Source organism: Populus alba, chromosome 6 (genome assembly GCF_005239225.2).
Source record: "Populus alba chromosome 6, ASM523922v2, whole genome shotgun sequence".
Classification (NCBI taxonomy): domain Eukaryota; kingdom Viridiplantae; phylum Streptophyta; class Magnoliopsida; order Malpighiales; family Salicaceae; genus Populus; species Populus alba.
The window spans coordinates 25,249,411-25,264,686 of NC_133289.1; the positions used below are offsets into that span (position 1 = coordinate 25,249,411).

The 15,276-nt window shown below is 37.1% G+C and overlaps 3 protein-coding genes across 6 annotated transcripts; 2 read left to right on the forward strand and 1 right to left on the reverse strand.

Annotated features, from left to right (window-relative positions):
* The first annotated feature begins 365 nt into the window (after positions 1–365).
* LOC118055698 (probable nucleoredoxin 3) lies at positions 366–3,372 on the forward strand. 2 transcript variants are annotated; one of them, XM_035067647.2, is made up of 4 exons: positions 366–565; positions 1,753–1,916; positions 2,134–2,613; positions 2,689–3,372. In XM_035067647.2, exons 2-4 carry the CDS (start codon positions 1,815–1,817, stop codon positions 3,310–3,312), a joined length of 1,206 nt encoding a protein of 401 aa, XP_034923538.1. In that variant the 5' UTR covers positions 366–565; positions 1,753–1,814; the 3' UTR covers positions 3,313–3,372. The 2 variants fall into 2 exon arrangements, with proteins under 2 accessions (XP_034923538.1, XP_034923540.1); XM_035067649.2 differs by lacking the exon at positions 366–565 and adding an exon at positions 597–1,376.
* A 139-nt stretch (positions 3,373–3,511) lies between these two features.
* Positions 3,512–8,725, forward strand: LOC118055696 (U-box domain-containing protein 35). Of its 2 annotated transcripts, none has more exons than XM_035067643.2 (10): positions 3,512–4,155; positions 4,474–4,565; positions 4,785–4,906; positions 5,236–5,444; positions 5,550–5,610; positions 5,860–6,154; positions 6,501–6,602; positions 6,678–7,106; positions 7,426–8,187; positions 8,277–8,725. In XM_035067643.2, the coding sequence occupies exons 1-10, from the start codon at positions 3,960–3,962 to the stop codon at positions 8,334–8,336; spliced, it is 2,328 nt and encodes a 775-aa protein (XP_034923534.1). In that variant the 5' UTR covers positions 3,512–3,959; the 3' UTR covers positions 8,337–8,725. The 2 variants fall into 2 exon arrangements, with proteins under 2 accessions (XP_034923534.1, XP_034923535.1); XM_035067644.2 differs by having other exon boundaries at positions 5,553–5,610.
* A 799-nt stretch (positions 8,726–9,524) lies between these two features.
* On the reverse strand, positions 9,525–14,614 carry LOC118055719 (RNA-binding protein 208). Of its 2 annotated transcripts, none has more exons than XM_035067685.2 (12): positions 14,390–14,614; positions 14,151–14,212; positions 13,875–13,977; positions 13,495–13,571; positions 13,072–13,133; positions 12,897–12,984; positions 12,265–12,340; positions 11,684–11,714; positions 11,462–11,581; positions 10,789–10,874; positions 10,255–10,428; positions 9,525–10,168 (listed from the first exon to the last, which is right to left on the reverse strand). In XM_035067685.2, exons 1-12 carry the CDS (start codon positions 14,438–14,440, stop codon positions 9,839–9,841), a joined length of 1,260 nt encoding a protein of 419 aa, XP_034923576.1. In that variant the 5' UTR covers positions 14,441–14,614; the 3' UTR covers positions 9,525–9,838. The 2 variants fall into 2 exon arrangements, with proteins under 2 accessions (XP_034923576.1, XP_034923577.1); XM_035067686.2 differs by having other exon boundaries at positions 10,789–10,871; positions 14,390–14,613.
* Positions 14,615–15,276: the final 662 nt, after the last annotated feature.

The window sequence follows — 15,276 nt, forward strand, 5'->3', positions numbered from 1 at the left end:
TAAAGCTAGCTCACTACTGTTATTTTTCCAAAGTATGCATTGGCCCAAGGGTTGGAGTAGCTACATTAAGATGAAAGGATATAGTTTGTTGCAAGTGCCTCTATATTTTGCCCTAATTCATATTTGCCCGTGTAATGACACTGGTCGAGTTATATTTAAGTTCTTTATGTCCTCTTGCTGCTACATGGTGGTATAAGCAAATCGTTCTACGCTTTTGACAAAATCAGGGAGGAAAACCCAAGATAATTACTGTTTAAATAATTTTCTTAGGACTTAAATAGGATCTAATGCCTGCATAATCATGGAATATACCCGGTGAGGTTAATAGGTCCTTTACTTAACTCTCACCTGTCACTACACCTGTCTGATAGATAGAGACCTGTATTTCTATCTAAGGTTACACTTGTTTGCCCAACTTATTCCTTCACATCCCCTCTTGGGTTGGGTTTATCCTCTCACACGTTTCTCTTGTCCCCTTGTTTTGTTGTGGAATCTGACCAGCCTTCTCTCCCTCCCTTTCTCAATTCTCAAACTCCCAACAAAGGATATCAGCAGAAATACCAAGGTACTTTTGCTCGCTGTGCTTTATTTCTTAAGATAAGCTTAAATTGTTAAAAATGGTGTAATAGATGAGCAGACTTGGGGTTTGTAGGCCATATGCATCAGAAATAAGACGTTTTAGTTGGTTTCTTCTACATGAGTCCTGCTTTACGCTTATGGGAATCTTAGAAATCCCATCCTTGTCCAATTCTCATGATTTCAGCATCAAGAGTGTTTTATATTCCAATGATGCAATGATCCAAAAGGAATAATTTTGAGAAGCTTCTAGTGGTATGTTGAGGCACTTGATATCGTATTCTTAGCATGAATATCCCTGATTTGTGCCTCTACTGGTGGTTAAATGCTCTCCTTTTCCAATCTTTACTTGCCAAATTGTTGCCTCATGTATCCCATGTTGCTGCTCTTCCTGTGATGTTTGACAGAGGAAAAACAGAGAGCCCAGAATTTATAAAAAAATCACTATTAATTCACATAATTCAAAAAAAAAAATCATTACAATAACTGGCATGATCTAATCTTAAGCTGTCGTCTGCAAAATTGAGAGCAGAAGAGAGCAAAAAAGCTAGTCCTGTTCCGGGTCATAAACAAAACAATTGCCTTTACATGTGGCATGGATGTAAAATGTGAATACAGATGAAAACTTATTAATAGATTCTTTTTGCAGTACCACCATTTTGACAAGTGGTCTTGCTGCACTTCACATTAGGACATATGCTTGCCAGGATTCTTATCAAGGCTCGGGGCATTTTAAAAGTGATATTGAGCTCATCAAATGCAATTTTAGTCCTTTGATTGATGCACACCATCCACCCTTGGTAAAAAATCTTGGGTCCTTTAAAAGAAAAAAGAATGAGAATATGTGAAGCTGGTGGTTCTTGTTTCTTGATAGCCATCTTGCATGTGCATCCCTCTTCCTAGTTTAGTGTACTAAAATATACCCAGGAAACTATAACAGAACTTCATTTAATGAACATGGTCATTATAGCATATGCTATGGATGCTTGAATAGGATTATAATGTAAGAATATTTCAAAATCCTTGTTCATGCATGGGAATATTTTAAAATGGTCACAAAGTACTAAATTCCCTTGTGGAATTTGAAGCCTCCTATATTTTTTTAAATAGTGTTTAGTTGCGGGATTCTGTTGTGATTGACACTCTTCTGTGGTGCCATTTCACTTTCTTCATCAGCATCTCTCAAGGATAGCATATAAAAGAAGAAGAGAGGATTACCAACTTTTGCTTGTAGTATTATGGCAGGGCTTGATGGTCAAGCTAAATTTGTTGAGGGCAGTGACTTCGTGGCCATCTTATCATCTCAAGGGATAGATTATCTTTTATCTGGTGAAGGAAAGGTATTCCCTTAGAAGCTCTCTTTTTCTGCAATTCCCCCCCCCTCTAAAATCCCTTTTCCTTCTCTTATGCTGCAGAGCTTTTATATTTTTATGTTTGATTACTGAAAGGTTGATGAAATTGGAAAAACAAAATGAGAGTTTACTTAGCTGCTAAAAAGGAATTTTTCATTGTAATGAAATAACTAAAATTCAAAATCTCGTTTTGATTTGAGTTTAGGTGCCCTTGTCATCATTTGATTGTAAGGTAATTTGCCTCTTCTTCTCGGCAAACTGGTGCAGGCCATGTAAAGCATTTGCTCCCCAGCTTGTGAAAATTTATAATAGCCTAAGAGGTTCTGGTAAAAAACTAGAGATTGTCTTCATCTCCTTTGATCGCGATGAGGATGGATTCAAGGAACACTTCAAGTGTATGCCATGGCTTGCAGTCCCATTTGAAGTAAACTTGCATAGACGTTTGAGTGACATCTACCATGTTAATCGCATTCCATCATGTATCTCGTTGGGTTCAGATGGAATATCAGCTGAAGAAGATATGATTGGATTGATAGAAGACTTCGGTGCTGAAGCATTTCCCTTCACCAGGGAAAGATTCGACGAACTGAGGTCTATCGATGATGCAAAGCGCCAGGGAGGAAAATTACAGCAACTTCTGGCACATGAAGGACGAAACTATGTTTTATCAGGAGACACTAGAAAGGTGATTTTAATTTTATCCCTGATTTTACAAATGGCATGCCAGGCATAACTTTGACATTTCTTGACCTTTCTGCAGATATTTGTATCTGAGCTTGTTGGCAAGACAATCGGCCTTTACTTTGGTGCACACTGGTGCCCTCCAAGCCGTGGCTTCACTACGCAACTTATCCAAGCTTACAACGAGATCATAACCACCAATGATGGATGCTTTGAAATTATCTTAGTCTCTACAGACCGAGACCTTAAAGAGTTTAATACCAACCTAAGTAACATGCCGTGGCTTGCTATTCCATACGAGGATAGGACACGGCAAGACCTTTGCAGGATCTTTAACATTAAAGGGATTCCAGCTTTGGTCATTATTGGACAAGATGGGAAGATCATTAGCACAGATGGGAAAGCCATGATTTCCTTATATGGTGCTAAGGCTTTCCCATTTACAGAGTCAAGGATTACAGAGATTGAAGCAACTTTGAAGGAGGAAGGAGATGCATTGCCTCGGCAAGTAAAAGATATAAAGCACCAACATGCTCTGAAGTTGGACATGGCAAAAGCATATGTATGTGACTGCTGCAACGGGCAAGGCAAGTTCTGGGCATTCTCTTGTGATGTGTGTGATTATGACCTTCATCCAGCATGTGTAGAAGAGGAATGCTCAGACTGTTTAATGAAAGTTGGCGATATTAATATAACAGCCTAAATGTAATACTTGAAAGACTTGAATGAAGAATAAATTACCTTACCTCTCCAAGAAAACAAATTTTCTTGTCCATTTATTTAATGTAACAAACTGATTTTGTGCAACAATTTAAGACTAGTGGATTGAGTCAAAGGCCTCATATCTCTTACCCTATGCATGCCAATTAGGATAAACGAACCAGAAATCTGATGGCACCTGAATGTCTGTGGTCAAACACCTGAGAGAAATTTGTGGGGGGAGAGAATTTTGGGGATGGCTTGTATCGATCAAGTTGGTTAGAAGAGCAAAAAAAAAAAGCAAAAAAGTGAAAAAACAAAAGCCAGCCTAATTTAGGAAGACACATATAGGATCGCTGAACTTGAGGGAAAAAGGATATTGCAGAACCACAAAGCGGTTATGTTAACTTCCTTTCTCTCTGCCTCTGGAGAAAGGAAGGAATAATCAAAGAAAAGAAAAGCAAAAACATCCCATTTGCATTAAATTTTTGATATACGCACTGCATTCCTGAGTTTCCTGAAGAGAAACTTGAAGGTGATTAGAAGGCTCTCAGCAGCTTCTGATAAGATAGTAGAAGAGAAATCAATCTGTATAACGTTTCAAAAGTCCTGTTATTAATTGCAAGGATAGAAATTATTTTATAGAGAGATATGTGGATGCCACCAAGGTCTTTGCCGGAGAAAAGGAATGGAGGAAATGGATTAATTGCAGTGGCAATAGACAAGGATAAAGGCAGCCAAATCGCCCTCAAATGGACAATTGACAATCTTTTGGTGAAAGGGCAGACTGTTATTCTCATCCATGTCAATCTCAAATCATCTTTATCTTCATATTCTGCTTCCCCAAGTAAGGATTCAACCTTGTTATCCGTGCAGATTACAGATGCAAATTGAAAGCTGTCATGGATTCCATTTTGTAACTTGCTTTCATGATATTTTTCTGAAAGCATCATTTTAATTAACAAGAAATTCTATTTTCCTTAGAAGTTATGCATAAAACAAGATGGAAAATTGGTAAAAAATGAAATCAAATCATGGATTTTCATGCCGACGGAAAGAAGCCGTGCAAGAAGCAGTATAGCTTTGCAATGAATACATTTGTTTTAAAATAGTCTCACATAGGAGAAGTTTCTTAACATGTTCTTGTTGATCATTTTTATTGTAGGGCTGAACCAAATTTCTGATTCCAATGGCACATCCAGTCCCGATTCCAAGGATTTGTTCCTTCCTTTCCGCTGTTTCTGCACACGTAAAGATGTGAGCGTGGAAGATGAAACCTTCCTTTTTCTTTCAATGCACACTCAATCTTGAAAAGCCCATCCTGCAAGAAACATTTACCTACATTATTATCAAGAGTACATGTATAGTTGCTCTCAAATTCTTTATAAATTGGATTCACGAAGGACTTTCAAGAAAGCACACATTTTACATCATATTCCCAAGTCTTTAAACTTCTGTATTCAACTTTGACATCAGATTAACTGCAAGGATGTCGTACTGGAAGACACGGATGTCGCAAAAGCATTAATTGAATACGTTACCCAGACTGCAATTGAGACTTTGATTGTTGGTGCGTCGGCAAAAGGAGGCTTTCTTAGGTATGTACCTCTCTTGAAAATTTATGTACCAGAACTTTTATATCTGATATAGAAGATGAGTGTTTAGAAGTTAGATTTCTGAAAATATTGCTATAAACGACACAATGCATCCATCTCAAATGCTGTGACAAACAAGATAGACTAGCGTCAGACGCTATGATAAATTGTTTTATATTTATAAATTAGGATGTTGAAATGTGATAGTAGGCATGTGAACATGGCTAACAAGCTTTGCATTAGCTGTCTGGATGAGTGTAAAGACTAATGATATTATGAGAGCATAAATTCAATCCAAATTCCTGAACTTTCAAAAAATTTCTTCATAGAAGATTCAAAGCAGCAGATGTCGCAGGCAGCGTGTCGAAGGGGGCACCAGATTTTTGCACTCTGTATGTTATAGCCAAAGGGAAGATTCAATCCATGCGGGCTGCCTCCCGTTCTGCACCAGTTAACTCTTCATGGCAGAACCAACTCAACCGAAACAGCACTACACCAGCTTCTATGGATGCACATACCCCCCGTACTCATGTTAAAAGAGGTCAGCGATTTTATTTTTTACTTCTTTTCCTTCGTCTTTATTTTCCATGCTCTAAGTCAGCTCCCATTGATCATCATCTTGAATTACTGATGTATTTTCAATCAGTAGCTGAGAAGCCACCACTGGAGCTACCTCGAAAATCAGGTGGCGATACAGAACCCTTCAGGTAAGGGATGCTCAGTGCTCACTGTCATTGCTTTGTAAGAGGAACATGTAAGAGGAACAATGAAACTCTGAAAACATATAAGAACGACATAGCTAGTTTGCTAGTGAAGAAAAGTCCTGAAATGTTTTAGAACAATTCATCCGGACTCCTGTCGATGACCTTGTGTCTTCTATAGTATCCAAATGAGAAAGCAGAAAATCTATCAGTCTCTTAAAGGACTAACTTGAGAGATTTTGCAACTGAAAACAGGTCACCATTCACCAGGAGAGGTTTAACTGGAAAATCATATGGTGAACTCTCGGTTCCAGATACTGATATATCCTTTGTCAGCTCCGGCAGACCAAGCATTGACCGCATATTTCCAGCATTTTATGACAACACAGAAACAAACCGCACCCCTCCACGGCTGTCAAACTTCTCTGACATTGACAGCAACTATAGCTTTGAGTCATTGCATCATGGAAGGAGGTCACTGGATCAAGGTGGCTTTTCACCTGAATTATCAACCTTCTCATATGAAAGTGACCAGATGCCGTCAGCTGCGGTAAGAGCATTTAGCCATTCATTTGAATATCAGGAATGGAAGATCTGCATTTTCTATAAACGAATAAGCTTATGTCTATAGCACCAGAATCCTCAAACAGTGTAATATTAAATAAACACAGATCTAAACCTTGTTACCCTAGAAACAAACTAATCTGTACAAAGTTCTAGTTGATCCTTGCAGATGAAAAAAATGTTGCCCACCTTCCTGTAAAGCTGACAACAATTTCTAGTTTTCTGAAATGACAAGCAATCCACTATCTACATTACTGTTTGTGAGAGCTAACAATTACATTCATTATATAGATGAAATGTAAAAATTAACATGAGGTGCTGTAAAATCTCAGGATGATGTGGAGGCGGAAATGAGAAGGCTGAAGCTGGAGCTCAAGCAAACAATGGAAATGTACAGTTCCGCCTGCAAAGAAGCACTCACTGCAAAGCAAAAGGTACAGGAAATTGCATCTTCTTGTCATGTGGCCCTAAGAACCCCACGAAGTGTTCTGAGATAAACTTCTTTGCAGACAAGAGAGCTCCAGCGCTGGAAAATCGAAGAAGGGCAGAAATTGGAAGAAGCCCGGCAAGCTGAGGAAGCTGCATTGGCAATTGCAGAAAGGGAAAAAGCCAAGTCCAAAGCAGCAATTGAGGCTGCAGAAGCATCTCAGAGAATCGCTGAGCTGGAATCACAAAAAAGGATTAATGCGGAAATGAAAGCATGCAAAGAAGCAGAAGAGAAGAGAAAGGCCCTAGATGCTTTAGCATATTCAGATGTCAGATACAGGAGATACTCAATCGAGGAAATTGAAGCTGCAACAGATTACTTTTCTCATTCTCTTAAGATTGGAGAAGGGGGCTATGGTCCAGTATACAAGTGTTATCTGGACCACACACCCGTAGCAATTAAGGTTTTACGTCCAGACGCAGCTCAAGGAAGGTCGCAGTTTCAGCAAGAGGTATGTGGCCCGAAGAAAATTCTCTACAGGTGCTTCAATATCTGAAAATTTTCAAGCTCTTATTCTGAACCGTTTTCTTGAAGGAAAAATCAGTACAGTCACTTTTCAGAAAGAAATTTCTCAAAAAAAAAAAAAAAAAAATTTTAAAGTCATTTAACAGCTTAGGAATGACCCATTGAATATCTTAACCCATTCGTGGTTTAGAACAAATCAACAGAAGTCCTTCTGAAACTTTACCGACAACCTTCGAAAACTATCTTCAACTTCAGTGGCACAAAAGTTAAAGATTTTTGCTTAACCTGGTGAGAACTGGTTGCAGGTTGAGGTATTGTGCTGCATAAGGCACCCTAACATGGTTCTCCTCCTGGGAGCCTGCCCTGAGTATGGATGCTTAGTATATGAGTTTATGGCCAATGGAAGCTTAGAAGACCGTCTCTTTTGCAGAGGAAACACTCCACCTTTGTCATGGCAGCTAAGGTTTCGAATTGCAGCTGAAATTGGCACCGGCTTGCTGTTCCTCCACCAAACTAAACCCGAGCCACTCGTACACCGTGATCTAAAACCTGCCAACATCTTGCTTGACCGCAACTTCGTGAGCAAGATCAGTGATGTAGGGTTGGCCAGGCTCGTCCCACCATCAGTTGCTGACAATGTGACTCAATACCGCATGACATCCACAGCTGGCACTTTCTGCTATATAGATCCTGAGTATCAGCAAACAGGCATGCTAGGCATAAAGTCAGATATATACTCTCTAGGGATCATGTTTCTACAAGTATTAACAGCGAAGCCGGCCATGGGACTGACTCACCACGTTGACAGGGCACTTGAAAAGGGCACTTTTGCTCAGATGCTGGATCCAGCAGTGCCTGATTGGCCACTTGAAGAGGCAACATTGTTTGCCAAGCTGGCACTCAAGTGTGCAGAGTTAAGGCGGAAAGACAGGCCTGATCTAGGCAAGGTTGTCCTGCCAGAACTTAAGAGAATGAGAGCATTTGCTGAAGAAACTATGCACCACTCATTGTCATCGGCTAGCCCAGCTGCACGCTCTCCAAAGTTTAGCCAAGTTTCAATGCAGCTAGTAAGCTCACTAGAATTAATTCTGCATTAAATTAAGCCGCTAGATTAAGAGAAAAATTAACATTAACTAACGATTATTGTTTTTCGCAGAATGACCATCCTTCTTCAAGATCCGAAGTAAGCTCGAGAAGCCCTCCATCCCTTGCATGAAACGCAACCAAAGAGCAAGGACTCTAACAATAGAGGGAATTAAAAACATGGGAGTAACTATTTTTGATACTGTGTAGATAATATAAACCAAGAAGAGGTCGTAACTATACATTTTTTTTTCTTATGTTTCAAATGCCATAAATTAGTGGTCCAAACGCTTCCAATTGCCAAGGAAGAAGTGGCTAGCAAAGAGCTTCATTAAGTTTGTAAATCTTTTTGCAGTATTCCTGTAATTCGATTTGCTGTAAAGGTACCCCTCATTGGTACGAACACAATGACATATCACAAAAAGATCAGTCCATCAAATTTGATTTGATGTAATGTAATCTACTTTCAGTAGAACATGATTATGAGGTCTCTTGCTCCTCCGCTCCTTCTCCATGACCATAGCGGCTGCTCTCATTTCTGCAGGGACTTTCCTTTTAGGTGAGTTTGGATCACTTTTGAGTAATATAGTAGGTGGGCTTGGACTTGATTTATTTTTGCCAATCAATATCCCAAGCTTCCTCTTGAAGCTAAAAACTGTTTTGACTTCTTATTCCATGAAAATCAAGCATTTGCTGTCTTTAGTGGGTGTGAAACTGTTTTTTAAAAGTGAATTTGATAGGAAAAAACATTAAATTAATATTTTTTTTTATAAATTTGATATGTTAATGTTAAAATAAATTGAAAAATTATTTTAATATATTTTTAAACAAAAAATTATTAAAAAAAAAACCATACACAAGCAAACATGGATGATTAAATTAAAAAGAAATGGTTTTATTAAAGCAACTTAGATGAATCATTTGGTAATAACAAGTTGGCATTTAGAATCTTCACTTCACGTTATTTTTGTTGTGAAAAACATTTGCATGCAATTATTGATGAATATTATAATAAAATTTAAAAACATAAATTTAATATAATTTAACACACACTAATTTTTTATTATATCAAAATAAGATTATATAATATATATTTATAATATACGCTAAACCATCTAAAAAATCCTTATCATTTAAAAAGCATTAATATTTTTTTAATACCCCCTTTCCACTTCACTTTGCTGGATACACTACTCTCCACTCCGATATTTAAGTATGAGCTCCAAACTACAACACTTTCACTCTCATCTCAGTTTCTTTCTAGAGAGGGAAGTATATTTACGCAACACATTCACTCCTCTTTTATTTAACGACAAGACGCTTGGCTTTAACATATCTTCTCAGTAAGATTTATTTATTCCTTGGGAGTTACATGAACAGAAGGGCCTTGCTATTCTAACAACAAAAAAGAGAGGTCACCCACAACATGAGTTCAAGGCAACGATCACAGCTCTTGATCGGAGTAAAATAAACTCAATCCAAGAGATGGGCATCGTCTTAAAAATGCCCATTTTAAATTACATGTTACACGATATAACACAGATAAAGGTAATTAAAGACTCAGTTTAGAGAACTCCTTGACTCAAAGAAGAAAAGATACCCACACAAGAAAATCATCCAAAAATAGCCCTAGAATTAACGGTAATACATGAGCTGCTGAGCTGCTGCCAAACTGTTAGGATATCCATCATACAGAGCTTGGGACCCGCTGGAGCTCAAGCCCATTGAAGCTGCAGATAGGCCATGCTGTCCGGTCAGCTGTAAAAGAGCTTGGCCTGAAAGGCCAGATGCAGCTGCCTGGCTTAAGGCGAGTTCGCGCTGGTAGGCCAACAAATCAGCTGCAGAGTAGCCTTGGTTTATACCAGTTGATGGAGCGATCTGATATGGTTGAGCTGGAGGTGGAGGTGGAGGTGGCAATGGATTTGAAGCTGTTCCAGGAGGGGTTGGCTTGCTGCCCCATGAGCACTACACAATACAGCACCAATGTTGACATGATAAGAACTAATAGGCAAAAGAAAAAAGAAAACCCGTCAAGTAATATCATGTCTGACCTTCATAGGCTTTCCACAAACTATCTTTCCATTGCCCATTTGAATGGCGAAGGCTGCTTCTTCATGAGTGTTGTATCTAACAAATCCAAAACCTTTATCTCTCTGGACACGCACCTCCTCAATTACTCCAGCCCCAAGGGCATGAAAATTACTATGCAACACAGCTTGAGTAACCTGATCGAACAGACCAAATTGTCAACCAGAAAGTACAGAGCCAAGGAGCCAACATTTAACTCACTTCCATTTGAAAAGGAAAAGGAGAGAGAGAGAGATAGAGACCAAAAGAAGTTAAAGAAAACTCCACAGGAAACCAATAATTTTCAAAACCAGAACTTCCTAAAACACTTTTTATAATTTGAGAATGTCTTGACAATGATATAACAGTCCCTATAGCACCATAAAAAGTTTATGTTAGCTTAAGAAATGCGATATTGGAGATCAAAGTTTCCTCTTGCAAGATAACAAAAAAGGGTTCAGCCTAAACATGTAGAAAGCAGTACAATAAATATATTCCTTTATTCATCCTCCAGTTACCACATGAGAAAGATTGCCGACATAGACAGTGGTATAGGCAGGATTGTTTTCAGGAGCCTCCTCATTAGTGTTTTCCTGACTTCCTGCTTCCCGAGATACAAAAGCAAAGCTCTGTCAGCATTCAACTCTCCAAGCACACATTTACAAAAGATATCTATTTTAATAACTCAATACTAAGGAAGTAGCTCAACTCAAATTCAGAACTCTTTTGAGTGGAAAAATTGAATTTAATACTGATTGTAGCTGAAGAAAATTATGCCAAAAAGAAGATCAAAGAGAGCTTATGATAAGCCAAACTGAATGCAATAATGAAAAAAAAGAAAAACAGAAAAAACACTTCAGTCCACTTCATGAAAACAGGGACTGGGCAAAACACTTTAGGAACTTGAAATGAGCTAGTCACCTATCTATGCATGCTTGTTAAGTAGCAAATACCTATGAACCATGGGTGCTGATATGAAATACAGAAATAATACAGTTCTTAATTATTAAAGTCATTTGCCATTATCTCAAGTGGCATCGGATTGAATCCCGTTCATACTTGATACAGAAAGGACCAAAGGAGAGAGAGAACTAACCCCATCTAGGAACTACCTAAGGCTCAAAGACCTTCTAGATTAAGCAAAGAAATGTTATTTTACATAATCCGGGCTGAATTACAAGAAAACGGTACCTGAAGATCCATTAGTAAGTACAACTGCATTTTGGTTATCACTGTTTTGCTTATCTTCATTGGAACCAACACCTTTAGTTGCCCAATTGCATCTTATCTGCCTGTTTCCAAGCCATTTACCTATAGTTCAGAATGAGACTCATCAAAATTCTGCACTAATTGTTCCCAGATGACTCAGAATAGCAAAACCAAGCAACCAAGGATGAAAGTTATATGCCTGACCAGTTAAGTCATTAATCGCACTTTGTGCCTCCTGCAGATCAGAATTACAGTAAATTAGTTTATGGCTGAAGCAAATTCTTAAGAAATTTCAGTTAACATCCAAATGGAAGAATCACAAGATAAGAGTATCCATGCCACTGGATGTCTAAGTCATTCTTCAATTTGTTCTTGGAAAACCAATCAGTATTTAATAAGAAAAACAGTGCAAATGGATTTATCAAAAAATAAAAAGAAAAATAAAAACAAAGAATTTCACTATGAATCTTTATACCTCCAAATAAACTGGAAAAGTACAAACATTCTAGAAGAGTCCTCAATATCTCAATGTCCAAGCAAAACATTGTTAACCATAAAATCTTCAATTCCCAAACAAGTTAATACATTGTGTAACAAGTTCATAAAGTATAAAAGGAATTAGGCAATAAATCCACAACCCTGAAACCATTTTGGAATCACATCAGAAATAGATGGCAATAAAGGGATAACTGCAAAACTAGTTCTTTTCAGTTCACTATCTTGGGCTTTTGTTGAATTGAATAACAAGTTTGATTCAGCAGCTACTGATAACTGGAAAACAGTACCTGCTGATTACGGAATGAAACAAAGCCATATCCTTTTGAGCGTCCAGTTTTGTGATCCCACATGACCCTTGCGTCACTGCAAATGACACACATTATGAAAACAAACATAAGGTTTTTGGTACAAAAACAACAGCCTGGTGTTTTTACACAGCCAAAGAGGATCACAAGACATGAGTAACATAAGAAAGATGGTAGCAGTCTGCTTTAACATGCCAACCAAGATTGTTAACATCAATCATAGAGAACCATTTGTTGTTACAAATACTTTTGGAGTTTTAGACAAAATTGCAAGAGCACAGTGTGATTTAGCCATTTACATTTCAATGACAGCTTCCTTTCCCACACGAGTGATTCGTGTTTTGTTCCTCAACAGTGTCCTTAAGTGTTTTAGGATCATGAAATATGTCCCCGGCACTGAATTTAACAACTTTTTAAATGGACAGGTATAATCGGGTATGCATAAAAGTGTCACAAATAGCAAAAGAGCATCATTACCTTTGCCTAATTGTCTTATAGTATTAACACATTTGAAGGTATTGCTTAAAGAATAATACACAAAAAAGTGCAAAATGCCAAATTACAAAATACTTTACAAATACAGGATAACAAGAAACAGAAAGCAAGGAACTTACGAGCAACTAGGAAAGACTGAGAAGCACGCATATAAAGTTGCATCAGTAACCTCTGGACTCAAATCACCAACAAATATGTGGAAATGCCCTGACAAGATGAAAGGATAACCCATCAAAAACCATGAACAAGTAAGGGGCATTGAAAAACAGCTGAAAAAATGAAACTGAAAGTAACCTGATGTGTCCTCTCTTTGGCCGCTGGCATATGCCCAATTCACTTTAAGCGCCTCACCGTAACTGGAAAGTATATTAATAAAGTATAAAAACATAAAATCAATGACATCCAAAATGAAAAATGAGTTCAGACAGAAAACAAGGTAGCACTTAAAACTGAGTAAGAAAAATAAATAGAGTTGTATAGCCTATTTGCAAACCTCAATTACTCAATACAAGACATGCAATCAAATTACTAATTCTACCAATTCTGAATTGGGGGCTTAGTCCAGAAGAGAATGCTTGAAATTAGTAGGATCGGTGGCACAAAGTATACTATTTACAAAGATTTTCTCACATTTGTTCTAGATTGTCCAGTGAATGAATCAATTAGGCTACAGGTACAAAAACGACCAAGTATAATTACGGAGATATGAAAACTTACAGTTGGCGTCCATGCAATGTCATTATTGCAAGTGCTGCAGATGATCGGTCATGGTAGTCCACAAAACCGTATGATGACTGCAATTAGCGCAAACCATCAAACATGTGCAGGTAGCATTATGGAAAAGAATATAAGACAAAGAAAACAGATAAGACCAGCACAAAATCATCCTAAAGAAATACCACATCTAGAAATACAAGTGAATAGTCATCCTCAGACTTTCATGTTAAAGTTTCGTTTTTCCGAGCTCAAATACTATGCGGCAATGCAGAACACTAAAATCATCCTAAAGTTAAGAACTTGAAGAAAATGTCGGAGAATCAAAGGTTAAAAAGCAAAGGGGAGTTGAGTTGAGCATAGCAGTAATGAAAGAAAGGGACCTTATCCTTCCTGATGAGTTTGCATCCAGCAAGAGGGCCGGCAGTGGCGAAAACTTCAGCAAGAAGTTTGTCAGTGACGTTGACATGAATATTTCCAACATAACTATGGGAAGGAAAGACACATAATTAGTAATAGCAATTAGAAAGGTAAAATAAGAGCATGCAAATATCTTTGTATGATTTTCACCATAAATAAATAAAAAGATAAAAGCTTTAGCTTTAGGAAGGGAGGGGATTAGGTTAAAAAGAAAATAAGAGAAAAGGAAGGGGCTTTACACGCTGCGACAAGAAGAAGAATCAAAACCAGGAGGCAGATTCCCACCAGGGATGGGCTCCATCTGCAATACAATACAATATATTTATTATATGGGAAAATGGGAATCCAAACAATAAAATTTTATTTCAATCGTATAATTAATGAATTGATTAAAAAAAGAAGGTGATTGAAGCGGAAAAGAAGCCTCAAAACAAATAAAGATTGAAAATTTAAGAAAAAGATAGAGGGGGAGAGAGACCTGAGACATAGCAGCGGCGACGAGGGCGGGATGGTGATGCTGATGATACATGTGATGATGTTGCTATTATTTTGTTGAAGCAATGCTTGTTGATGCTCTCTCACCACCACCACGATGACGATTGATCGCCAACAACTCTCTCTCTCTAACCTTTTTTTGTTGTTTGGGTCTTGGTTGCTCGGTCTCGGTTTATGTCCCTGAACGCTTTCAGCTTCAGCTACGGTAAAATAACAACCGGTAATAATTTGTTTATTTATTTATGAATTAATCTCACTACTACATGCTTATTGCTACTATAACTGTTTTTTTTGCTAATTTAATTAATTTTTAAATGATATTATTTATGTAATAAGATCAAATTTCGGAGATTATCAATATTGTATTTGCATGCAACATTCCTTTAGTCTACAAATCTTACTTCAACACATCATCATGCCATGCCATACCAAATATTGTTTACTTTCCTTTCAAGTAATTTTTTTTTTTTTACTTTCATATAATAATTTGATGGTCAGTTGGACCTCATTAAAAAAAAAAAATTCGTTATGAATATTTAGTTATTAATATTTAATAGCAAAAGCATGTTCAGTTTTAGGTTTTAAAAATATTTTTTAAAAATATAATGTTTTCTATTTTTTTCTTCAAATTATTTTTTAATATTTTCATATCATAATAATATAAAAAATAATATATTTAAAAAAAAAAAAAATACTTTAAAAAACAACATTTATAACAACAAATAAAAATAGCTCTAAATAACCAATCTATAAATGAAAAGCATCCCCAATCTAATTACTTTTTAAAATACTTTTTACTTAAAATTTTATTAAAATAATACCTTTTATTTTTTAAAAATTATTTTTAATATTAGTATATAATTCAATCCT

What these genes read in the sequence shown, in the direction of transcription:
- LOC118055698 (XM_035067647.2), top strand. Translation starts at nt 1,815, where the DNA reads ATGGCAGGGCTTGATGGTCAAGCTAAATTTGTTGAGGGCAGTGACTTC. An exon ending in TTTTATCTGGTGAAGGAAAG is followed by an intron (nt 1,917 to 2,133) that starts GTATTCCCTTAG and finishes ATTTGAGTTTAG; the next exon opens with GTGCCCTTGTCATCATTTGA. An exon ending in TATCAGGAGACACTAGAAAG is followed by an intron (nt 2,614 to 2,688) that starts GTGATTTTAATT and finishes ACCTTTCTGCAG; the next exon opens with ATATTTGTATCTGAGCTTGT.
- LOC118055696 (XM_035067643.2), top strand. Translation starts at nt 3,960, where the DNA reads ATGTGGATGCCACCAAGGTCTTTGCCGGAGAAAAGGAATGGAGGAAAT. An exon ending in ACCAGATGCCGTCAGCTGCG is followed by an intron (nt 6,155 to 6,500) that starts GTAAGAGCATTT and finishes GTAAAATCTCAG; the next exon opens with GATGATGTGGAGGCGGAAAT. An exon ending in GCCAAGTTTCAATGCAGCTA is followed by an intron (nt 8,188 to 8,276) that starts GTAAGCTCACTA and finishes TGTTTTTCGCAG; the next exon opens with AATGACCATCCTTCTTCAAG.
- LOC118055719 (XM_035067685.2), bottom strand. Translation starts at nt 14,440, where the DNA reads ATGTATCATCAGCATCACCATCCCGCCCTCGTCGCCGCTGCTATGTCT. An exon ending in ACTTACTAATGGATCTTCAG is followed by an intron (nt 10,875 to 11,461) that starts GTACCGTTTTCT and finishes TATCTCGGGAAG; the next exon opens with CAGGAAGTCAGGAAAACACT. An exon ending in TTTGTGGAAAGCCTATGAAG is followed by an intron (nt 10,169 to 10,254) that starts GTCAGACATGAT and finishes TGTATTGTGTAG; the next exon opens with TGCTCATGGGGCAGCAAGCC.